We start from the raw sequence: 27228 nt of genomic DNA, 5'->3' as shown, positions 1-27228 counted from the left end.
ATTTAACACCATCAATCTGACGACATATTTCTCCTTATTCCCCCTACCTACAATATTTTTCGGATTTAGTACGATTTTTTTTATGGGATTATTGGTGTATATATGTCCTCTCCAGATAGGAAAAAAAAAAAACCGTCGCTAATTACCTGTCTAGAAAATGCATGAATAAAATGTAAAATATGTCACCGGACTGAAGGAGTTACGAAACACTTTGATGTGATTCGGCTATGTGAAACGAATGGAAAGAAACTGACTAGGATATGAGAGAGAGAGAGAGAGAGAGAGAGAGAGAGAGAGAGAAACTTAGCTCTGGAAGACCTCATTAGGCTGATACAATTGTCAAATAAAATAAAGGAATATCTGGCCTTGACTGCAGCTACTTCTTGCTTCATCTATCGGTTTTTCTCACCCTTTTTACTGCATCCACTTCTACATCCAAGGTAGTTATGCATTTTCTTTTGTACACTCTTCCGCCTTCCTCCCTTCACTCTTGAACACGTCCATTCAGTCTTCCTGTTTACTCGTTACAGCCGCTTTCAAGTGCCTACGTCTCATTAGCAGACAGACAGACAGACACACACACACACACACACACACACACACACACACACACACACACACACACACACACACACACACACACACACACACACACACACACACACACACACACACACACACACACACACACGTTCTTTAATTCTGCCACGCCTTTTCGTCTACATCTCAACACTCCACCGCTACCTCTTCGTTTACCCTTGGAAAGCCAGTATGCTTCATCTCTTCACTCGTTTGTCACACACTTCACAACCTCTTGAATTAGGTGGCAAGAATATATGGCTAAACGCAGACGGTTAGATGAGGTGAACTGGGATGAAACGAAAAGAGTGAGGAGGTTAAGAGGTGGAGGGTGAGGTGAGATACTGAGAATGCTGAAGGGTGAAGTGAGGTAAGCCAAACAGGTAAGAAGGCGAGGTGAGGCAAGATACAGAGATTAAAAGGGAGAGATAAGGTGAGGTGAGACAGAGAAAGCAGGAAGGTGGGGTGAGACAGAGAGAGCAGGAAGATGAGGTGAGGTGAGATAAAAGAAGATTAGGATGTTAAGGCGAGACGGGGTAAAAAGATTAGGAGGGTGAGGTGAGACAAGATATGGCGAGATTAGGAAGGTAAGATGAAAGGAGACAAGGTGAGGTTAGAGTGTTAAGGAGGGGCGAGATAAGGAGAAATGAACAGGCAAAGTGGAACTGAGTTAAGGCGAGATTAGGAAAGTGAAATGAGGCAGGGAGGGTGAAAGCAGGCAAAATAATATGATCTTAGGATGAGGTGTGATGAGCAAAGGTGAGATCAGGTAACAGAGACAAGGCAGGATTAAGAGTAGAAAAATAATGTGGACCAGAACGGCATGATAGAAAAATTAGGTGGACCAGAACTGCATGACAGAAAAATTAAGTGGACCAGAACTGCATGACAGAAAAATTAAGTGGACAAGAACGGCATAATAAATCTCTGTCCACCGGCCGCCACTACCACCGTCCCGGACCGTCTCTCCTCCCCTGAGCATTATCCAAACTTCCCACCAGAACTACAAAACTCCCACACAAGCTCATGGCAAATTTGCATACTTGTGAAACTTTGGGTCGTCCACACGGAGCTGGATTTTTAGCCTTTTTCAATTTAATTAGGCTGGTTCCTACGAAGAGGGTCTTACAGAGGCATTATTAACCCATTCCATCAGATTCTCTCTCTCTCTCTCTCTCTCTCTCTCTCTCTCTCTCTCTCTCTCTCTCTCTCTCGACATTTTTATTCAGCGTATCCCCATGTATGCATTAATGATATAAGTCAACATCTTAGTCTGACACTGACTGACTACGCCAACAATTAAAGTAAGTAGATATGAGCCTAGCTGCAATGTACTAGTATTCTCGAAGTTATGTTCTGATTTTAACCAAACTTGGCGAAAGAGTTGAGGGTAAATTATTATTATTATTATTATTATTTTTGAGCAATAGTTCCCACAGCAAATTCAACATAAACGGTATTTATCCGAATTAGACAAAACTTGGAAAGGTTCAGGATAATCCAGTCATAAAAGGATTCGATTTTGAGACCAAGCAATCCAAGGTCAAGGCCACAGGGTAAGATCAAAATTCGACTTGTGTGTATTGCTGCGTATAAATATTTACTTAATGCTTATCACCCTCTGTTGTGCTTGCCTGTACTAGGTCTTATTCTTTTATTTATCCTGATGATTTTTTTAAGGTTGGGAGAAATTTCAAACTGGAGGGGTTGGTTTAATGAGAAGCGATCTCCCTTAATCCCTTCAGTCTGATGACGTATTTATCATCACATTCGTACAATCCCCGGAAGATTCTATTCAGCTGACGGGAGACACCTTGAGAGTTAATGAGGTTATATCTAATTCAGTCAGTTCTCTTAAATTTAATACATCAGAAATAAGAATGAAATACGAAAGACGCCACCGAACTTTTGGGTATAAGATTACGGTCATCAGGATATATGTTGTTGCTTTACTTGTCGTAGTTAAAGGTCCACAATCCAGATATCCTGCTACTCCACTCTTGCTACTTTTCACACGATTTTATTCAACTTAAGATCTTTCGCAGTGAGGAGATTACTGAGGGTTACATCACCAGTTTGAAAAGTCATTTGAAATATAATAAATCATTTGTGGGAAGCAAAGAATCCAATAAAAACATCACCTAAATGAAATGACACAGATAATAGTATAATTCAGGCAGTTGTTTTACCTGGGGAGGGATAAACCTTGATAACGTGAGGGAGAGGAGGCGTCCAGTCACACCAACCAACACACACTGAATTCCTGTTATTTTTTCTTATGCATCTAGTTCAGAGAGGAAACCTGGCATCCCATCTTGTGAGGTTCAGTGGTCTATCCGCACTCCAACAGATGGGGCATGACACGTGCGCTCTCTCTCTCTCTCTCTCTCTCTCTCCCTCTCTCTCTCTCTCACACACACACACACACACACACGGGTTAAAATCGCGGTGGAGTGTCAGCAGGCGGGACTAATCACACTAAGCGGAATAATTCTCACCAAAGTTTCGCTGAGCCAGATCGGGAAAGTTGTGTTGGTGGGGAGGGGGCTCAAGGACGTTCGAGTGGGATTTGTGTGTGTGTGTGTGTGTGTGTGTGTGTGTGTGTGTGTGTGTGTGTGTGTGTGTGTGTGTGTGTGTGTGTGTGTGTGTGTGTGTGTGTGTGTGTGTGTGTGTGTGTGTGTGTGTGTGTGTGTGTGTGTGTGTGTGTGTGTGTGTGTGTGTGTGTGTGTGTGTGTGTGTGTGTGTGTGTGTGTGTGTGTGTGTGTGTGTGTGTGTGTGTGTGTGTGTGTGTGTGTGTGTGTGTGTGTGTGTGTGTGTGTGTGTGTGTGTGTGTGTGTGTGTGTGTGTGTGTGTGTGTGTGTGTGTGTGTGTGTGTGTGTGTGTGTGTGTGTGTGTGTGTGTGTGTGTGTGTGTGTGTGTGTGTGTGTGTGTGTGTGTGTGTGTGTGTGTGTGTGTGTGTGTGTGTGTGTGTGTGTGTGTGTGGAGAGAGAGAGAAACTGTGTGTATATTTTCCTCATCAGTGTTTGATCATCATGTCGGGGTCTTGGGTAAGAGGAGCAATATTGCATCATGTGTAAAGGTTCCATAATATTTCACAAGTCTAACACCTGCACTGTTGTGCTGTTACTTACAATCCAATAAGGTTATCTTTTCCGACACCATGTAAAGCCATGCACAAAACCCTATATACTCATAATCAACTACAGACACGCAGCAGTGGATTGTAAAGATAACTGTGCAATACAGGATATGACACCGTGTTCTAAATGTGCCTTAAAGTGGTGTTGTTTTTTTCTGTATTATAACCCGACTGTCCTTGTGTCACTGTACCGCTGTCATCTATTGAGATTTTACTCAGGATTCGCCAGTATATGTAATACCCATTTATGTTTGGCCTCCAATGACATCGCTCTCCAGAGCGTTGGAATTTGCACTGAATGATAAGTAGAGAATATAATTGTAAACCAAAGTGACGATCAGCTGTAGATGGCACTGCCAATCGCGGCACCTATAACTGAATGGTATCTGCTGTGAATTGCGCTTCCTTATTGTTGCTCTTTAATTTTGGTTCTCCCAGATGGTATTTCGTGTGCCGCTGGACTGATTCCTTACCTGGTAACAAGGGACAATAAAAACACTCGATTATTTCCAAGCAAATCCTTTTGCTTCGAAAACCTAGTTAAGAGTGGTTTGCAGCGTGCACAATAAAATCGGCTGGTGATGGCAAAAATTACTTTAAACATTATATCATCAAACAGAGACAACTAATGGAAGCTACTCTAAACCCTTTCATGATTTTTTTTTCCAAAGCTGAAAAAAAATCGTCCGGCGGTAGCAAACATGATATTATGGGAGTCAGGTATTTACACGCCTTCAATGTCTGGTCTTAACTCTGCACTACATAGACGACGAGACTGCCACTGCACGCAGCAATACTACTCTGAATTTCAAGTTATCTCAGGGTTTGCTAAAAGACTAAAGTGTGTGGTGTGCTACTTATACTACTATCGGCTCCGAGTCTCTAGATCTATTCGAAACCTTAAGTGTGTGGTGTGAGTATTGAATTCGAATCCCTTCATCTTTCGGATACATTTTATAGTGCAGTTTTCATCCTTCCGAGATATACTGCAAACAGCATACACGTGCCTGATGGTGTTAAAAAAAAAAAAGTCATCGTACTGAATAAGTTAAAGAAGCCTCCAGGTCTTACACTAAAATCGAAAAAAAAAAAAATCTGTAAGCGAAAGAAGCGAGGGAAAGTAAGAAAAGGAGGTGAAGAAAGCATAAAAGAGAAGGAAAACGGGGATGAAAGAGGAGTGGGAGCAGAAGAAAAGGGATGATAAAGAGCAACAGGAGTGGAAGAGGTGTATATTAAGACAAATGAGGAGTGGAGGAGAAGGAAAAAGACGTAACTGTATACTGAAGGGGTTAAGCTCTGTTCCCGTGTCTTACTTTCCTTTCCCATCAAACTCCCTCTCCCTCTCGCCATTCCCTTCACTCCCCTCCATCTCACCTTCTCTCATTCATTATCAATCACTATTTTTCATTGTCCATCAGTAAACTCGTCTAATTTTCGCATCTCTCTCTCTCTCTCTCTCTCTCTCTCTCTCTCTCTCTCTTTCAGTATCCATCACTTTTTTTCTCGTCCATCATTAAACTCGTCTAATGTTCGCAGCTCTCTCTCTCTTTTTCTCTCTCTCTCTCTCTCTCTCACACACACACACACACACACACACACACACACACACCGCCCTCCATACCTCCCTCCCCACACCTAACATTTAACCAGTCTTTTTTCCCTCGTCTTTTCCTGTACCCTCCCCTTTAATCTACCCACATCCCTTACCCACACTAACCCCTTCTAATCCCCTCCACAGCGTCTCTCTCACCCTCCAACCCAGAGCTAGCACCACAATCATTTATTTATTTATTTATTTATTAACTTACTCTTGCTACATTTCCAATCCCTTAACCCTTTCATTATTATTTTCCTTCTTTAACGCAGACTACCAGCAAACGTTGTATTGAGCTTAGGCAGGAAAGTCTCTATAAGTTTCTCCTAAGATGAATAAAATCGTTTTGCGGTGGCAAAAGTGAACACGCACAAATGTATTAAATGCGGGAGCTTCAGGGCCCTTCGCTTTATGTCCTTGGTGTTGTGTGATAATGGAAGGGTGGCTATGTGTTGTGTGGTGTAAGGGGGTGGTGTGATGTGGTGAGGCTTGTTTAAAACCACATTATTTTACCGGAATGAAGCACCCTGTCCCTAACATCGTTAATGAGAGACAGACGGATAAAGACACCCCAAGAGAATGTATCACATCCAAAAAAAAGTAATTATCTCGACTGGGTTAACCTCTCTCCACTTAAAACCCCCTCACTGCATACCCCCTTTACCATCCCCTCACATCCTACCCCTCCCTCACCCCACCCGCTCTAACCAGAGGCGGGCTAAAATGCTGGCAACTGCATTTACGTATATTTTCTTCTGGTTGGAAAAAGGCGAGGTTCTGCATACACTTCCAGCTGAACCACGGATATGTGTGAAGGGCCGAGTTACACACACACACACACACACACACACACACACACTCTCTCTCTCTCTCTCTCTCTCAGTGTCAGTATTCCCGAGCCTGCTGCCTTGTGAGTGGACCTTCAACCGCCTCGCAGAAAGAGTAATATTTTCTTTTCACTTACTCCAAACTCCATTTTCCTCGCTTGCATTTTCTTTTCACTTAGCTTCAGCTCCAGTTGCCTCACTCTCACCCAAAATTTTCACTTCATATTTCTCGTCCATGCACATTTTTGTCCCCACATCTCTGCTTCAACTTTTTAATTTTCACATATCCTTAATTCTTTCTGAGGGATTTTTTTTTTCCCTACTACAATGTTTTCGTCACTTTCAGGTACATACACATTTTCTCAATATTTTTCATCTTGTCTTTTTACCTTTACATGAGTGACATTTTCTCCTTACACAATTTCACAGCTATTTTCCTGACTTGCATTTTCCCCTTTCATATTAACTAGCCTCGCCATTTCTTGTTCATACGCTTTTCAGTATTATTCATATATTTTTTTCTTATTTCCACGACCACTGTATTTTCTTCGCTCACTTCAAGCTCTATTTTTTACTTTTGCCTCTATATTGTCTCATTTTTCTTGTTCATGCATTTTTTTTATAACCATCTTTCATCTTACCCTTTTATAGCCGCCACACGTATAACAACCTTCTCAGCTGCTCTAGGCTCTATTTCCTTTATTCTTACATCTATTTTCCATCACTGTTCTTGTCCATATAAGGATTTCCACTGTTTTTCTCACTGTCATCCTCGATTTCACCTTCTTCCTTTCCAACAACTATTAAATGTTATATCAGACAATTTTTAAAACCTTTCTTACTGCTGTGAAGGTTTGTTACTATCATCAACTCTCTCTCTCTCTCTCTCTCTCTCTCTTTCATAATGGTGTTTACGTCGCTACATAATTCATTTAATTTTGCCAAAGGGTTCCTTCTCTCACTCACTCTCAGCTGCCTAATGGCGAGGGAAGGAGGAGGAGGAGGAGGAGGAGGAGGAGGAGGAGGAGGAGGAGGAGGAGGAGAAGGAGGAGTAAAAAAATCAGCGGTAGAAACAAAGAGGATGATTCGGAAGAGGGAGACGAAGGGGGAAAGGAATGAATCGAGAGAGAACAAGGAAGGATTAAGGGAAGAATAAAAGGGAGAAGGAGAAAGGCTGGATTAGAGGGAAAGGATGAAGGAAAGGATAAAGGGAGAGGAAAAGGGGACGGGAGAGGAAAAGGGGACAGGAGGAAGAAAAGGAAAACAGAAGAGGATGGAGGGGAAATGAAGAAAATATTTGGAGGAGGGAGGAGAAAGGTAAAGGAGAATTAGAAGGAGGTATCGGGGAAAAAAAAAAAACACTGTATTAGGAAGAAAATGAAAGAAAGAAAAAAAGAACCATAAAGGAGTGGAAGAGAAAAGAGTAGGAGAAAAAACAGCCGCGAGTGTGTGTGGTGGTGTGGGTCAGCTGGTGTAGTAAGGCCGTGCTAATGACCTGACCACACTGCTAATGAGTTCAGCTCTCCCCGCACACAACCTACTAACGCTGTTGACAACACTCCAGAACCTTACTTTCTTGACGGTTTTTCAGTTATTACAACGAAATGCCACTTTCTCTTGTGCCCTGGAAACTGTGTTGTTCCTACTCTTCTAAAACCAGTTTCTACCCACTCCATTCATTACTTTGAAGTAAGGTTAAGATGGAGATTAAACGAAAATTCGCTATACGAGTACTGACATCGCAGACTGAACCAACGCATGTTAACATCTCATATATTATAATATGTATGTTACGGTGCTGATATTACACAGGCGAACTTGAGGAGACATTTGCAGGTGCTTTCGACGAGGCTATCCTGGATTAACTGTGGGAATGGTAATGAAAGCACCGTATCGTTCATTTCATTTCTAAAACATCATTATATAAAAGACAAAATAATAAGAGCAACCCTATGACCCTTCATCATCATTAAAAGACTGATTTAGAACAACAGCCATTTCTTCTTCTAGACAAACAAAGGAAATAGCCCGTCCATAAACTGCGCCCTCCTATCTTGTGTGCTGCGTGAACGGCTAAGATTACTGGTATGGGGAACAAGACATTAAGCCTACTTCATGAAATAATTTATCAACCATGTGGTCAACGGGTGTAATGAAGCAGACATTATAAAGAATGAAAAAGGATCACAAAGAGCAGTAAACGATGCAGGCAGACTGGTAATGCTGACCGAGCACGAAAAATGAGGTGCGCAATATATGGACTACCCCATATATGACAGGAGAAGGCTGATGACAAACTTTGAAGGCCACTGAAGAGAGACGTCGGCGTGGGAGTTTACGTACCCACAAACGCCTGCATGTATAATTTTTACTGTCGATACAACCAATGCAGATCATGGCGTGTTAGCCATATTCCATTTTCCACATGCAGAGGACTGGAAATCAGGTATAATTGTTCCTTTATACAAAGGAAAAGGAGAGAGAGAAGTATGTGGTAACCATAGGGGTATTAGCCTACTTAGTGTGACTGGTAAAATATATGGTAGAATACTCATTGATAGGGTTAGGCATATGACAGAGGAGCTAGTTGGAGAAGAACAAGGGGGATTTAGGAAGGGAAAAGGGTGTGTAGATCAGATATTTGTTCTAAGATGTTTAGTGGAGAAGTATCTAGAGAAGGGAAGGAAAGTGGATGCTTGCTTCATGGACTTGGAGAAAGCTTTTAACAGAATAGATAGGCAAGGTATGTGGAAGGTATTAAGAATATATGGAGTGGAGGGGAAATTGTTGAGTGCTGTGAAGAGTATGTACGAGGGAGCTAGGGTTACGGTGCGAGTGGATGGTGAGCTGAGTGAGTTCTTTGATCTCAATGTGGGACTGAAACAGGGCTGTGTGATGTCTCCATGGCTGTTTGATATATACATGGATGGGGTTATGAAGGAGGTGCAGGGTAGGGCAGTGGATGTGGGGGTGGCTCTAATGAATGAGGGTGAGATTTGGAAGCTTCCGGTGTTGCTGTTTGCTGATGATACAGTACTTTTGAGTGAAGATGAATGGGAGTTGCAAGGTTTGGTGAATGAATTTGGGACGGTGTGTAGGAGGAGGAATCTGAAAGTTAATGTAAACAAAAGTAAAGTTATGGTGTTTGAGAGGAATGAAGTCACAGAATGTGCAGTGAGGTTGGATGGTGAGGATATGGAGAATGTGAGTGCATTCAAGTACTTGGGTAGTGTGATGAGTAAGGATGGAACTTTGGTGGATGAAGTGCGTGAAAGGGTACAGCAGGGAAGGAAGGTCGTTGGTACACTGAAAGCAGTGATGAGAAATAGGGAGGTGAGTATGGAAGTTAAGAAGTCACTGCATGATAGTATTGTGATCGCTACCCTGACGTATGGAAGCGAGGCATGGACCTTGCAAGGGGGGAACAAGTCAAGAGTGAGAGCAGTGGAAATGAGTTACTTGAGAGGAGCATGTGGAGTGACGTAGAGGGACAGGTTGACGAATGAAGAAGTGAAGGAACGCTGTGGGGTGGATGTGGATGTGGTTGAGAAGATTAGGAGAAATACACTGAGGTGGTTTGGACATGTGAGGAGAATGGAGAATGAAAAACTGACTAAGAGGGTGTATGTAGGTGAGGTGGAGGGAGGGAGAGGGAGAGGTAGACCGAGGATGAGGTGGAGGGATGGAGTTGAGAGGTATATGAGGGAGGGGGGGGTGAGTTGGGGGGAGGGTAGTCAAATGGTAGGTGACAGAGCGACTTGGAGGCGTTTTGTCTGCGGCCACCCTTTGCGGGATTAGGGCGTCGGGCTATTGATAGATAGATAGATAGATTTATAGTAAAGAAATGATAATCTAGATAATTTACAACGCTATGAATAGCCTACTTGAACTTCTCTCCGTTGAAGAAAATCATATGATGTTAGCCTGAATAGCATACTTGATAGCGTCCGTGGCAGCAAAAGGATTAATGTCTTCAGTCAGGTGATGTATTTATTTCTAACCTTACCTTGTTATTACCAGAAAATTTTACTTGATTTAACACAAATTTTCAAGTAGTGAACGGATTATTGAGCGACATATCTGATTCCTCCTGTTCGAAAAGCCTCTCACAAAGCTGAATAAAATCGTCTGATGGTACCAAAATATAGACTATAAAACACGTCACCAGTCTGAAGGGGTTAACCGACGCCACCTCCATTGCCCAGTACGACAAACTGCACCTCCTGACACACACACACACACACACACACACACACACACACACACACACACACACACACACACACACACACACACACACAAAGCACAGTCTACGTATTTTTGAGGCGGAAGGGAGGCAAAGGTCATATTTTCCGACAAATGAGAGTGAACAACAGTGAGCCAGAACATATGAAACAATTTATTCCACCATCCGTCACACTACAATAAAGAACAGGCAACCCAGCTACAATTACCATACATATAAAAACACGTATATATAAATCTGACCATTTTATTTCACTGTAGATAACAGTAAAACAGAAAAGGTTTTATTATTATTATTATTATTATTATTATTATTTTTACTTTTGCTATGGGAGATGCAGTAATTCTTGACCTCTTTATAACACGGGGTTTCTCCTGGGTTAAAATAAAATCTCATGGAGGTGGTTAATGAGAGAGAGAGAGAGACATTTAATATCAAGGTTAATGGCAACTATTTCTAAGCCAAAACCAATGGTCTGACAACAGCCGTAATAAGCTAAAATAATCGCAGTGTGAAGGTACATAAGGACATTGACGCAGCTGGGATATGGCATACAGTATGGGTATTTCACTAACACCACATTTTCACATACAATTTTCTAGCAAACCTCTTTCGACTGATACCTCCCCTATAATCCCTCCTTCCCCCATCACCAGCCCCTCCACACACACACACACACACACACACACACACACACACACACACACACACACACACACACACACACACACACACACATGGCTGGATGAATACGGGAACATGTACACATCACCAAAACAAACACGTACAAATAAACACAGACTGATGCACATACAAACACGCACACATCAACTGAACACACACATGCACAGACACATGTAAAATATATACAGAGAGGCAGTGAGCGCGGCGGTGAGGGTAATGGGTGTGAAGGAGGGGAGTAATTTTTCGAGAGAGAGAGAGACTTCAAAAATATTAAGCTACCGAATATATTACAATTCACCTCTTTCAGAGTATAAATTTCTTCAAAAATATTAAGCTACCGAATATATTACAATTCACCTCTTTCAGAGTATAAATTTCTCTCTCTCTCTCTCTCTCTCTCTCTCTCTCTCTCTCTCTCCAACTTCCTCCTCCTCTCTACCCTCTTCCCCTTCACCCTCATCCTCCTCATCTAACATCTAACCGACCTGATATCCCCACAAGCAACTCTATATCCATTCCAAGTCAACAACCCCTTTACCACGATGATGCCATTCTCGTTTTTATTCCTCCTTATCACCCAATTTAGTCAGCTTAACCCCACGAATCCGGTGATATTTTATTTTCACTATTATATTTACTTTGGGAGACGTTTCGAGTTAGAGATTTAGGTACAGTTCTCAATGACCCTCTCACGCCTAGGAGTCTCTCAGGCTGAATATAATAGTCTGGTTGTGGCGAATGTAAAAATAAATAAAGACATCTTAGTCCAGGGGTTAATGGATTTCTCTAGCTATGAAGAGGATATAAACAGTCTCCATTAACTCATTCAGAATAATGACGTTTCCTGTATTTCATTCTTATAACCAACTGATAATTTTCTGAGTTAGCTTCAGGAGGCATTTAGTACTGGAAGGATAAAAAAAAAGTCAATATAAGTCACGCTAATTACACATACTTAAAAGGACTGATTAGGCGACTGAACCACCGACAAACAATTAAATCACTCGGCAATTTCGGTTAACTACACACAACTATACTTCACAATGGCCTCAAACTCTGCCCTAACTACCCTTCATCACTCGTAACTCATTCTGCAACTATTGTAATTACTCCTAACTTTCCTTCACTGCAATTCACTCAAAGTTTCTCCTCGGCCACTCTTCATAACCCCCTCCAGCCTACCCCTCCCCTCCCCTCCCATCCCAGGTGTGAAAAGGGCGGTGGGGAGGAAATGGGTGGGGAGAGATGGAAAATATGAGAAATGAAGGGGGAGGGAAGGGAAGGAAAGCCTTGAGGAGTGAAAACGGGAGTAAGGTAGAAAAAGGAAGAGCAGATGAGAAAATGGGAGAGATGAGGATAGGATATGATGGGGGGAAAGTAAAGAAAAGATGAGAAAGGAATTGATAATAAAGAGAAGAGGGAAGGGGATAGGGCGGGGAGAATAAAAGAGAGAGAGAGAGAGAGAGTGAGGAATGGAGAGGAGGGACAGGATAAGCAGACGAAAGGGAGGGTGGAGAAGGATTGGCTCGGGAATGGTGACAAGACTAAGGCACGAAAAAGAGTTAGGAATGGAGAGGATGAGTATGGGGAGGGGAGAGTAGAGGTATGATGGGGAGTGAAGAAGAGAAGGCTGAACAGTGGAGACGGAGGTGACTGGACAGAGGAAAGAGGACGTGGTGAGGAGAAGCGGGGTGAGCAATAGAGAGAAGGGTGGAAAGCATGGAGAGGAGAGAACTGTAGAGAAAAGAAGGTCTGGGAACCGGGAAGATGAGAGAAAAAATTAGAGGAGGCAGTGCAGCGAAAAGCGTCGGGTGAGTAGTGCAGAGGAGAGACGCAATCAAGAGAAAGAGAGACAGCCAAGATAAGGGAAGAGTATATTACACGGAGAGACTAAAAACAAGAAGAAATGAGAGATGAGAATATTACAGTGTGTGTGTGTGTGTGTGTGTTGTGACTGTGGATGGAATGGCTGTGTCAATCAACGGGTATCTCATTAACCCCTCCTATCGAATATTTTTGTCTCTTATCTTTAATAACCTATTTCTCTATACGAAGCCCCCTATAAGCCGAATGAAAATTTTACAGCGGTAATTAAAGAAAATACAAGAAGATATTAATGTACCGGTATTAAATGGGTCTACGAAGGCACTGTTCAATCTTTTCGCTGCGCCTGGCCTCCCTCAAGCTGGATAAGATCGACTGCCAGTAACAAGATGAATTATGAAACCTTGTAATGACGGTGAACTGCTTAAGATTTATGAGGCCTGGAGACCAATTTGCCGTCAGTGTGGAGTTTCTGTCTTGCGCTGAGGATCTGTACACATTATTAATTTTTGTGGCTATGGATGTTTAAGCCCTAGCATTGTCAAGTTTTTTTTTTTTTTTTTTGTCTCTCTCTCATCCTCATATAAAACCATCTTCCCTGACACTTCTCCCTCATCCTCATATAAAACCATCTTCCCTGACACTTTCTCACAGTATCTCCTCTCCCTCTCACACCACACCCAACTAACCTCCCCATCCCATCACATCCTCTCCACTAATCCCCTCTCTTTCCCCAGATGACCCGGATCCGTGACCACGGCAGCAATTTGGGCACATATACGAGGGCGATCTCTCTCTCTCTCTCTCTCTCTCTCTCTCTCTCTCATCACTACCCCTCCACTCCACTAACTCCGCCGCTCTCTTCCCCAGATGACCGGGTGCGAGGCCACTGCAACAAGACGGTGGACATCTACGAGGACGTGAGCTCCCCAGAACTGACCCACCAGAACCGATACGGCCCCCTCACCTGCTCCTACCGCTTCAAGGTCAACAAGCCGGCGCTCAAAGACGACTGGGTCATCGTGGTCAGGTTCAAGAGCTTCAAGGTGGGCCGGGTCCTTAACGCCACCCACTGCGAGAATGGCTACATCAAGGTTAGTACTAGGATAGGGTCACAGGGACGAGGGTTTAATCGAGATGGTGATGAACTCTTAAAATTTTATAATTTTCTCCCATGTCAAACACACTCATGTAGGGTTGACCAGATTAAATTACTAAGTTCGACCAACGCAGCTAAGTTCGACCAAAGCAGCAGCCTTATCCCCATCATAACAATCCCAAATTAGAGAACCTTATAATTTTTGTGTATCGACGATTCAGTATTATCATGCTTCTCTACGGACGGTTCGGTGTATGTGTGTGTGTGTGTGTGTGTGTGTGTATGTGTTCTCTGTCGTCATAACATTTGATCTGAGGTATCTCTGGTAACAATAAAACCAACATTAGAGACTGAGATGATGTACCCATGTGATTCTTACTGCCTTCATTGTGGTTACAGTTACTGAGAGATTAGGCATACTTGATCTCTCTCTCTCTCTCTCTCTATCACATCATCGTCAAGGCCTCTCTGGGTCCTATGAACATTAACCTTTTCACTCCAATGATGCATTTTCCATTTATAATAGCTAATTTTAAACGCTTACATTGAAATTAGGAGAGCCCTTTCGAACTGGTGGGGTGAAACATTGCCCTCAGTTACAGTTCATTAAATTGTTGATGAAAATCGTCTGGTGGAAGCGTGATGAAAAATAAGTCGAAGGCTTGAAGGGGTTAAGAAGAGCTGAAGAGTAATCCCCAACAAGAACAGCCTCCCAAAACAACGTCCCCATAAACAGCAGGGAACACACACACACACAAACACACACACACACACACACACACACACACACACACACACACACACACACACACACACACACACACACACACTAATGGTTGCTCTATTTCCATCTCCATGCCAATCCCTCTTCTTAAATCATTGGCATCATCAACTCTCCATTATCACCTAATAATTATGCTTAGCAGAATACAGGACTGGAATCAGGAAATCATAAATACAATAACTACTAACACAGTGCGCTGTAAAATGGTCCCAACATCCACTGATTCATCAATTTCATCTTTGTCAGTACATAACTGGGTTGCTAGTTATTCTCCAGTGATGAAGAACAATAGTGGCTAAGTAAAATCGGGAAGGGATCAGCGTTGTACTGGCTAAGTTTGCATGTGTCAGTTTCCGTTATATGATAACTGGCACTGCTAATGCATGCTAGCACATGAGAGAAAAATACCAGCATCCACTTTAAAAGTCCACCAAGGCTGGGTTTTCCATCATGGACCAGAGCATCGTAGAGAGGGAGGCGAAACGCGTTACCACTAACCCACCAGGGCATTAACGATCATTTAAGCCTTCCAAGTTCACAACCACGGTAAGAATATGACAAAATGGAACATAAAGGCAGCAACACACAAGCAATACAACCTTCCAAAATAGAGCCCAGTTATTGAGCCACCAGGGTTATATACGCAAGTGGGAGGAAATTGGAATGAAACTCCATCTCACTTACCTAGGACTGGATGGAGATGGCGAGGACTGACATTCATCAGGCGAACATATTTCAGTGTAGTAGGTAACGGCTTACCTGAAAGATAACGTGAAACTGTGACTTTAAATATCATCTTCATTATCATTAACAAAATAATACCATAATGATTATGCTTTCTTCTTAGTCATGCACCCTTAAGGTGGAGGGAACCTGTGAGCAGGTCTTTGATGTCTTTCGGCGTATAAATTCAACATTTTTTTTTTAAATCACTGTCAACCTTCACATGGTCGACAGTAGGACTGGACTTACTCCACTGAAAGGAAGAGCCAGAATTAGCCCTTCCCCATAATGAGTATGTACAACTCGGGAAGGAAGGTCTGTGCGGAAAGCGGTGCATGTGAAAATCTCAGTACCGTATTGATTCTGAGTCCATATGTCATCGGAATGACCCGAAAAGCTGCTACCTTATTACAGCATTTTATAGGACAGTTACCAGCAACGAATTTAAATGGCCGACATGGCTGAATTTCAAACTCGTACCCAGGGCACTGCAGAACAAGAGCCAAAAGCAATACCACTGAACCACCACAGGCTCACTAACGCAAGTCTTGGAATTAAACCCCATCAATCTGACGACGTAATTTCTATGTTTTTCCTCCTACATCCAGATAGTTTATTCAAATTCAAGAGTCTTCACAGTACAGAAAGCTTATGCAACTGTGCCAGCTGGAAATGTCTCTCCAAGTTGAATGAAGATTTCTGGACGTCGCAAGAACATCACAAAATATGCGTCACCACAGTACAGCGACCCCCCAGGTCCGATGACATATTTTTCCTTTCATTTTGTTGATTCCGTACTACCTCAAGCAGCCTTGGAGAAACTTTTTGAACTGGAGATGTTTAATACACCATTCGGCCCTTCAATTTATCTCATCACTACAAGTCTCCCAAAAGCTGAATAAAATCATCTGAAGGTAGCAAGAATAAGGCATACAAAAGCAATATGCACCTTAACAAGTCCCACTTTTTGGAACCTTTCAATACGGTGACGACTTTCTTCACTTTTGTTCTTCCTAGCTCCGGACGTTTTTACACAGCTTATCAGAGGCTTTCCGAACTTGTGGGACGGGGACTGCTCCAACTTAAAAGGTCAGATACAGCTTTCACTGACCCCTCCACTACTAAAGATCTATCCTCCAGTATCCATTCACTTTTACAGATTTATCTTAAAATGAATTAAATCGACTGCAAGCAGAAGGATAAAATGAAAAAATGCAACACTGGATATGAAGGGGTGAACACGAGAGACACGAAATTAACGTTTCCTTACAGTGACGTCTGGTTCATTTTATTCTTGCTACCTTCACACGATTTTATCATCAGTAGCGACTTCGAACTCGTGGAGTTAGATTTAGATAAAAACCTTCTTTAATTCCTTTAATACTAGAGGCACTGCCAAGTTAATAGATTCATCTGGAAGTAGCGGCAAGGAAAGAGGGAAAAAGCAGTCACCGAATTCAGGAGGTTAAGAAGAAACTGCACCTCCCTTACCTCGGACTGGCTGGCGAGGGCAATATCTATTCTTGCGTGTGTGTGTGTGTGTATATATATATATATATACCGGTATATACCTTACCGGGTATCTCCTCTCAATTTTTTCCTCCACTCCCATTTCTTTCTACCACCACTGCCACCCTCCTCCCAGTCCTCCCCTGTGGAGTGAGGCGAGATAATGTTACCACGATCCAACCCCTGCCCTCCCTGCTTCCTCCCCTCCCACACCCTCTCACCCGAGCCAACCAGCACCCAATCCCAAGTATCGCCCTCGCAGCGGTTTCCAATTTCCTGGCGAGTTTTTGAGAAGGGAAATTTTGTTGGGAGAAAAATGTTGTTCTTGCACTGGATATACTGTACACGAAAAGCTGAGGTATAATGATGATGATGATGATGATAAACAATTATGAGGGTGATATCTTAATGATGATAACGATGATGGGTAGAGATGAGGTTCAGAACAATGTGCATGGATGAGGTTAGAGAAGAGGGAAGACACTTTATCGTCATTATGTTTTGCGTCCGAGGCGGTGTTATTAGAGCAGAAGGAAACCCTTAAACTTTGATGATTAAATGCGTAACAGCTTCTGCCTATCATGGTTATAAAAACTGTTAATAAATTATGCACCTTTTGCATGTTTCTCTAATGTAATAAATATAAAATCGATATCATTCCTGCGTTTCAATAATAATAATAATAATAATAATAATATTAATATTAATAATAATAATAATATTAATAATAATAATATTAATAATAATAATAATGATATCAACAATAATGATGATGATCATGATAATAATAATAGTAATAATAATAATAATAATAATAATAATAATAATAACCTCTCTCCCTCCATCTGCTTAACCGCCTCTCTCTCCGTTCCTCTGCTCGCGGTTTGCCCTCTCCTCTCTAGTATCTTCAATCTCCCTCCTCCTTTTTCCTCTTCTCTCCTTCTCCTCCTCTCCTTCTCCCCCTCCTCCTCCTTTCTCCTCCCCTCCTCCTCCTCCTTTCTCCTCTCCTCTCCTCCTCCTCCTTTTTCCTCTCCTCTTCTCCTCCTCTATCCCATCCCCTCCTTTCCCTATCCTTCTCTCCACTCGCCTAACTTTCTCCCAGTCCAGCCATTTCACAACCATTTCCCCTCCTCCTCCCGAGAGAGAGAGAGAGAGAGAGAGAGAGAGAGAGAGAGGGTACTATTATATTTTTAACATATCTTTAACAGTATTCCAACCCTTTCTCGTCACCCCACCACAACCACTGCTGCCCCTTCCCCTCTCCTTCCTTCCACATCACACCATACCTTCTTTCAATCCCCCCCCCTCCATCCCTATCCTTTATCCTCCTCCTCTTGTTCATTTAGCGTTCTCCCCTCCCTCAAGCATCCTCTCTCCCTCCCTTCCTCTCCTCCTCCCCCTCTCGCTCGTTCGCTCTTTTACCTCCTTTGATTCCTCTCCTAAATGCAATTAATGCTACTCTAGTGCTTTTCAATGCTCGCATAAACGCGCTCCTTTCCACACAAGTTTGGTGTTAATATTCACGTTTGGAATATCGTTTTAGTGATCCAAATTTCCCTTTGCTTTCTTTGCAGATTTCCACTCGATTTTATTACAATGTTTTATTTATTAACAGATTTTAGTCCCTTGCCTTTAACTTGAGTTTCTTCTCGCTACCTTCAACTTCTTTTCTCAATATAGTATACTGAGTTACTTCTCAATGTTTTGAGCTCTTAGCCTACCTGCGTCGCAAGGCGCCAAGTCGATGACAGCAATGCGAACTTATCTTGTTCTCGCTGGAGAAAACTATGAAATAAAACTTACACGACCATTGGAATTATATTCATTTTCAAAGGGTACTAGCAACATAAGCCAATCTTCGGCTACACCCCGCACCATTTATCCATTCAGCGTAGTCTCCTCCCACTTCGCTCTTACCCAGTGGGAGGCGCCGAAATCACTTTTCTAAGTTCTGCCCACAATCCTGAATCAACCAATAGGGTACACTGACAGCGATATCACGCCCGCTGGCACTTTTCACTCCATATTCAGCTAATAGAAGGCGCCCCGTCATTCCCATAGGCCCCGCCACCAGGACGGCGCAGCAAGTTCCCCTACCGAAGGTTTTAACCGTTTTTACTTTTCCTTTTACAGACTGCATTTTGTTTCCTTCTGACTCTTCGCGGTGTACACCTTTAGCGCTTTCTTTGGTAAAAGGGGACGCACACTGTTCACTCACTTGAAGTTGTACTATTTACAGATGACTCTACACCAACTGACATGCGAAATGGTTTCTTGTAGCCAAGAAAACCGTGTACTACTTTGGATGGTAACCCAACCGAATGTGGCCTGTAAGAAGCTACACCCAAAGTGTCTGATAATCTTATTTAAAACATAACGCCGCTTGACGATTTCCCATTAAGCAATCTTACTGAATCGACTTAGCAAAAGAGCCTCGGGTCAGTACGCTCACGATGGGGAAATCAAAGACTGGTTTAATATTTCTGAGTGTAGGTAACGTTCCTATTTGTATCCTCCCTCCCCCCCTCTATCTGTGTGTGTGTGTGTGTGTGTGTGTGTGTGTGTGTGTGTGTGTGTGTGTGTGTGTACCAACTGGCCACGGTCCGGTAAACACGACTGTGGGTCCAGGGAGTGTGAGTGTGGTGATAGCAGCCTGGTGGACATTACGGAGTGCCTGGGTCTGCCTCTTACTGCCCTTTTATGCCCACTCCTCTCCTTCCACCCACTACTTCACTCGCCAAGATAGTCTACTCTGCTCCTACTTCCTCTTAGATCATTACTTCCTCTTTCCCCTTTCCCTTCTCTCGCCGTTTCTCAGCTTCTCTATCTCACTGTCCTCCCTCTTTTCTTCAGCCCCTGTATCATCCTACGCGTCACCCTGCAAATGATAAACTGTCTCACTTTCCTCCTATATCAGTATTTCTTTCATCTCTCACTGTTTTTCACTCGTCCCTATTTTTCTCTCTTTCCACTTCTCGCCTTTCTCAGTCTCTCCCTCTTCGCTATTTCTCCATTCTCTCTCTCTCTCTCTCCTCCTCCTCCTCTTTCCCCTCCTCCCACACCCCCTCCCCCTCCACCACTCTCCATGACTCAAACTCCCCAACAATAAAGTCAGCTTAGATGAAAACAAATAGTTACGAGAGAGGCAGTGTGTGTGTGTGTGTGTGTGTGTGTGTGTGTGTGTGTGTGTGTGTGTGTGTGTGTGTGTGTGTGTGTGTGTGTGTGTGTGTGTGTGTGTGTGTGTGTGTGTGTGTGTGTGTGTGTGTGTGTGTGTGTGTGTGTGTGTGTGTGTGTGTGTGTGTGTGTGTGTGTGTGTGTGTGTGTGTGTGTGTGTGTACCATCATCATGAAAGTGCAGGGAGTGAGAGTGGATCCATGTACGTGCGTGCATTTGCCGTGTTCTGTAAAATATTGGACTCGACATACTGTGCTTTCAACATGTGTGTAAACCCTCTGCATATATACAGGAATTATAGAGTGAAGCGACTGTTTGTATGCCAACGTCCATCCCTGTGTATATGGACGCTGATACATATTTTTACCAGCGGGTATTTGTATGTGTCTATCAGGTACATACTTCTCTATATTTACCTAAGTCTGTATCTCTATGTAGGACTCGTTGCAATACATCTATGCGTCTAAATGTTACACCCATCTAATTTCTTTTTATCCGTCTGTTTTCTAATATGTCCTCAGTCTCTCCACCTACTTATTTATATATACATGTCATAAAGCGTACTGTCGGAGTTGGACTGCATTGTAATGTATCGCATTCGGCTATGGGTGCATATTCATCTGTCCTCTGTGGTAGACAAATGGATAGTGTGTGTGTGTGTGTGTGTGTGTGTGTGTGTGTGTGTGTGTGTGTGTGTGTGTGTGTGTGTGTGTGTGTGTGTGTGTGTGTGTGTGTGTGTGTGTGTGTGTGTGTGTGTGTGTGTGTGTGTGTGTGTGTGTGTGTGTGTGTGTGTGTGTGTGTGTGTGTGTGTGTGTGTGTGCGCTTATCATGCCCTGGTATCCTAGTGCACACATGTACACGTGCGTATATATAACAGGACGTCCATCACCTCTCAGAAAAGAAATACAATTTATGGCTGTCGGGATGTGTGAGCTGGGGTGAAGGTGGGGGAGGGGGCTATCCGGAGACAGGGACGGGGACGGGAAAGTGAGGCGGTATGAGAAAGTGTGGGCAAGTAAGAAAAAGGGATGGGGGAGCCCTAGGGAAGAGAAGAGAGGGGATTGATGGATATGTAGCTGAGTGGGGGTTAGATGGGATGAAGAGGCAGGCGTGGTACGAGGGAGTGGGAAAGATGGAGAAAGAGGAAAACGGTGGAATGTGGTAAAGTGGGAGTCTGAGATGAAGGAGAGGAGGAGAGATGACAGTGAGAGATGAGCTGCAGATGAGATGGAGGTAAGGGGGAGGAGCGGGAATGGGATGTGGAGTTCGATGGAGATAAGGGTGAGATATGAGGTGAAGATGAGAGGAAGGGGTTGAGATAGTAAGTGAAAACTGATGCTAAGCGTAAGACCGAGGAGGAAAATGAGAGAGAGAGAGAGAGAGAGAGAGAGAGAGACAGACAGACAGACAGACAGACAGACAGACAGAATAATGGACTGAGGGGAAATAAGCAAGTGGAGGAAATAAATACAAATAAGGAAGGTGAGGGGAAGAAAATTGGGTGACGAGGGACAGTGGAAGGGAAAGGATGAAGAGGGGAATGTTGATATGCAAGAAGAGGGACGGAAATGTAATAAACTTAGAGATGGAGTGAAAGGATGGGGCTGGTAGGGAAGGAGAAGAAGACGACAGTGTAAATATAATGAGGTAATAAGGGAGAGAAGCAGAAAGGAAGAGAAGCAAGCAGTGTGAAAAGGAGAAAAGGAGAAATAAAGCTGGTGGAACTGATACAGAAGGATGAAAGGGGAAAGTGAGGAAGAGAAGGAAGAGTGAGCAAGGGGAAATTAATGGAAGAGATAAGAGAATGAAGAGAACAAACGAAAGGGAAACTGAAGGAATATGCAAAAAAGGATAAGGAAACAAGACGGGAATGAAAAGGAAATAACAGATGGAAAGGAGATGCGAGTGGAAATGATGTTAGATGGAAATAGCATGGTGAGGAAGACGAAGGGGAGGAGATGAAAGACTGAGTAAAAAATGGACATGAAGAGAATGTGAAGAGCAAGAATTATTGGTCGTAAATTGCATAATGAGGACACGTAGACGATGGAGGATGAAAAGGAGAGGGTACAAGAAGATGGAAGAAAAACGTATTGAGAGAGAGAGAGAGAGAGAGAGAGAGAGAGAGAGAGAATTAATGTCGAAAGTAGTTTGAGAGCAAGACTGAATTAAAACAATGTGGGAGACGTACAAATGAATAAAAGGAATGACAGGAGGAGGAATGATAATGCAGGGAAGCACTGAGAAAGAGAAAGGTTAAACGCATACACAAGATAATAGGAACATGAATATTAATGAAGGGAGGAGAGAAATGAAGAGTTATAGCTGGAAAGAGGAAATAATTGCTGAGAACACTTTGTACTTGTGAATTATTATACTGAGATAATTTTTCCCAAGCAAGGCAACTCCCAGCCTAAGATCCCCTACACGCCCACAAACCAGCACTCTCACACCACCCTACCAACACCCTGACACCATCCTACCAACACCCTGACACCTCCCTACCAACACCCTGACACCACCCTGTCACCTCTTCAAAGTCCTGTATCTGCCCTGTCACAACCTTACCTATCCCCTTCCCCTACACCCAAACACCCGGCCACCACCAACATACACCCTGCCACCAGCACCATAAACTCTGCCACCACTTTCATTCCTGTCTCTGTCTCACTAACGGTACACACACACACACACACACACACACACACACACACACACACACACACACACACACACACACACAATCACACACAATTCCACAGTCACTCACATTCACAGACACATTCACACTCACAGCCACACCGACATCCATGTTTACCATATTGCATCAATACTTACTAGTCCAATATCACCTGACATGCCTCACATTCACATCTATATCAATGCCCACACTCGTTCCCACCAGCATATATACACTTTCTCCTTACACTCACACCCACACTTACATCCAAACCCATACTCACATCCACACCCACAATCACACCCACATTCACTTATACCCCACACCCATACACACCCACACTTACATCCTCTCTACTCATCTCTTAGCGAGCCAGTGGAGGGGCAGCTGTGTTTATGGTATCATCACTCATTAAGATTTTTGCCAGTCACAGGAGGGGAAGTTCAGTTATGGCGTCATCACTCACCTGTCAGCCAATCACAGCAAAGGCGGGTTCAGTTATGGCGTCATCACTCATCTCTTGGCCAATCGCAGGAAGGGGAAGCTCAGAGTCATATTCCAGCCAATCATAGGAGAATGTGGTTGTTATGACGTCATCACTCATCTCAGCCAATCGCAGGAGGGGCAGGTTATAACGTCATCATTCACTTCAGTCATGCACAAGGACAGGCTGGGTTATGGTTGCACTCATTTTTCAGCCAGTCACTTAATGATGTCACCAGCTGTCTTAATGATGACATCACCCTTTTCCTCGTCAGTTACATGAGGAGGCTTCCTTGATATCACCAGTCATCCCAGCCAGCCAATGGAGCCGTAAACCAAGATACTGTCGTCATTCATCTCTCAGCCAATCAGTTTCTAGTCCCCGAGAAATTCAGTTACGCTCTGACTGGCTGACTAAATGACACTGACTTTATTATTGCCACTTACAGATATTATTACTAGTTAGGAATATGCCTCTCATAATGCAGGTATTATAAACGCCAAATCCAACTCCTCCAGATCAAAATGTCTCGCCTAAACTAAACACCAGCCTCTGAAACTAGCAATAAAATGGAATACATAAGTAATATAAGACGTTCGTGGCCTGAACTGCTTTAAAAATTCTTACATCTTCTCAACAGCATGGGAAGGAGTTGAACAAGAAAATGACGATGGTAGATTGGAAAAGAAAAACATACAACAGGGACAAGGCGAGAAAAGTGAGAGTGAGCAAGGATGAGTGGAGGGAGGAGAGGAAGGAAAAAGAGCTGGAAGAGGACAAAGACAGAAGACAAACAGGGCCGTTGGAGGAAAAAGATAAATAAAACTCTCTCCATGAGAGAGAGAGAGAGAGAGAGAGAGAGAGAGAGAGAGAGAGAGAGAGAGAGAGAGAGAGAGAGAGGAAGTGACCAAGACACTTCCTGCCGTGTTTGCGTCTCATGTAAATTTTTTACGTAAAACTCTACGGTCACAACCCATCACGTTTCCTTACCCTTCTATCCATCCATCCATCCATCATCCAATCCTACGTTGCCCCATGAGGAGCGTAGGAGCCCGGGGCTAGGCAGTTGGTCCTGACATTTAAGATGAGAGTGACCAACCTCACTCATCCCTGAGTGGCATTACGTGATCAATAAACCCCAACCAGCCCTTGAATATAAACCTTCACCGGCTCAATCCGATTGGAGCATATTAATTACCCACTAAACCACCAGACGCCAAAATTTGGTTATATGGTTACCACCCAGCGTACTGAATGGTTTCCTGGTGTACAGGAAACCATTTGGCTTGTCACTCAGTGTAGAGTCACCCACAGGCAGAAGGAAGAGGAAAGAATGAAGGAATGAAAGACAGAAGAGGGAGTGTAGAGTCACCGGTAGACAGAAAGACGAGGAAAGACTGAAGGAATGAAAGAAGAAGATGGAAGGAAAGAAGGATGGAGGAGAGGAAAGGGCAGACACCCGAGAGCAGCACTAGATTGAGTGAATGGATGGTGAGCGCCCCCACCTACCACACCCTTCTATCACCCCCTTCATTTCAATGACGTATTTTTCATATTCTTGCTAACACCCGAATATTATATACTGGTTAAGGAAATCCTCTTGTTGACGTGGGTTCAATGGGACTCTATTGAACTCGATGATTCCGGGTCTTTTATTTTGTTACTTTCAGACGATTTTATGCATGTTAGAAAAGCCTGTCGTGTTGAAGGGTTTAATGATGGCTAAAAAAAAAATCCACTTTAACAGTCCTCTTCTACGCTAAGCAAAAGTGTGTGGAAATGACAAGAACAAAATAAACACCTAGGTCGCATGTCCTGGAAGTGCATAAAACTGTCCGGAACCATCCCAAAAAATGTTCTCGGCCTGAAGGTGTTAATTATGGGCTCTTCCCCTCACTATATTTGGCGATGGAGGTGAAGGGGCGAAGGAAGAGAGGGAAAGGTGATGGGGGAGAATAAGGGCGCATCGAAGAGAGGGTGAGAGGACGTGTTTCGGGAGTAGAAGTAGAGAGGAGAGAGGGGGTGAGGGGAACGACGAGGGGAAGGACAAGCGAATAAAGAGAGAGAAAGGGGGGTGGAGGATGAGAGGGAGGGGAAGGAGGGAAAAGGACAAGAAGCATGAAATGGAAGAGGAAGGGGGGACACAGAAAAGACAGGGCGAAAGAAGGACGCATGGGAAGGAGGGGGAGGGGGGGTAAGGAACTATCAACTCTGTACTCCCTCCTGGCTTCATACAGTGTGTACCAGGAACGGGGTACAAAGAACAAAGGTACAAAAGCAAACACCAGCAGTCCCATTAGTTCTTTCGAGGCTGTACGTTAAAAGGTAGATTAGAACTTAGATAAATATTTAGGGAGTCTATGACAAGGATAATAAAGCAGGTAGGAGGAGGAGGAGGAGGAGGAGGAGGAGGAAGTGGTTGTGGTGGGGACTATGTAGGAAGTAACTGAAGGATGGTGATGTTAGGCAGAAGGAGGGGTCGTACTGAGTGAAAACGATATCCTCTCTTAATTTCGTCAATTCCTAAGACCTGTGTTGATTTCTTGCTGTCTCCAGGCGACTTTATTCAGCTTAGTAGTGTTTTTGAAGGTGGAGGGATTGAATACAACCTCACTTTAGCACTATCACAGTAATATATTTCCTTAACCTACTGGAAATCATCTAAAACGTGGTCTGATTAAAATAAAAAATACGATGATAGATTGACGGACAAATTCATCTGTATCAAAAAGAGAAATATTTTGCTTCATTATGGTAGTTAAGGTGAAACAAGTGAAAGTATTGGAAGGACACAAACAAAACCAAGCAGGAGGAGAAGGAGGAGGAGAAGAACAAAGAGGAGAAGGATGAGGATGAAGAGGAGGAGGAGGAGGAGGAGGAGGAGCAGGAGGAGAAATTAACGTGGTTACGTCTTGTGTAGCATGAGACAAGAGGGTGAGAAGTATAAGTGAGGCAGCAGGAGAGGGACTGAGGAGGAGGAGGAGGAGGAGGAGGAGGAGGAGGAGCACAGAGAGAGAGAGAGAGAGAGAGAGAGAGAGAAAGGGGGGAGGGGGGGAGAGAGAGAGAGAGATGGGGGAACAAGCCATTACACAAAGACAAAAGGTATCAGGAGAGGGGGGAAGGGGGAGGGAGGGTCCTCAGAGCACACGCTTTCATAAAATTAAATTATACTCTCTCTCTCTCTCTCTCTCTCTCTCTCTCTCTCTCTCTCTCTCTCTCTCTCTCAATCTCTCTCTCTCTCTCTCAACAGGCCACCGCTACAAGTCTCAAAACAATCTCAAAACAAAGGACATGTAATTAAAATGTCTAGAACGGCCCCTTGAATACTTTGGGCATCTGTTTTCACCTCTAAAAGCGTTGTTTGGGTAATGACGCTCTCTTTGCGCACTGTTTTTATTAATCCCTTCAGTACTGTGACGCCAATTGTGCTTTATTTTCACTAAGGCAAGGGGATCTTATTTTAGGAGAGATTATAGCAGTGAAGGAGATAAACAGATGCTTGTGCGGCCACCTCATAAAGTGTAAATAGAAAAACGCAGTGACATAAAGGTTAATACTTCCCCAGTCGGTGTGAAGGCCATGAGGTTCGATCCTAAGAGTTAATTAAAGATGCGATCATATAGTGCCACCAAGATAGTAGGCTGGTCATCTACCCCTAAATATACTGTACTATGGTAGATTAGGCTCGGGCTCCTACGGGTAGATGTTAAGGTTATTGGGGTTTATAAGAAGCCCTGGTGGTACTGGGAGAGGTGTGTGTAATTCACCGGGTCGGTCAGGATCACTTGATGGTCGTGATCGTCAGCTTTTACCCTCCCGGAAGGGAGCTGAGAGCTCATATAGTCCGATCTAAGGGCAAGGCTGTGACCTTCACACACGCAC

General features: G+C 43.5%; 1 protein-coding gene across 1 annotated transcript in view; it reads left to right on the top strand.

The window, feature by feature from the left end:
- Nucleotides 1-27228, top strand: part of LOC145411449 (cubilin) — a 269231-nt gene that overhangs the window by 215967 nt on the left and 26036 nt on the right. The window contains exon 2 of the mRNA XM_080281490.1: nucleotides 13764-13987. Coding sequence (XP_080137616.1) covers nucleotides 13764-13987 — 224 coding nt within the window. The remainder of the gene's footprint in view (nucleotides 1-13763; nucleotides 13988-27228) is intronic.

This window comes from Coenobita brevimanus, chromosome 89 (genome assembly GCF_032717465.1).
Source record: "Coenobita brevimanus isolate Jiangsu-jjx chromosome 89, ASM3271746v2, whole genome shotgun sequence".
Classification (NCBI taxonomy): Eukaryota; Metazoa; Arthropoda; class Malacostraca; order Decapoda; family Coenobitidae; genus Coenobita; species Coenobita brevimanus.
Note: the sequence above shows the minus strand (reverse complement) of the source record. Positions and strands in the feature narration are given on the sequence as shown.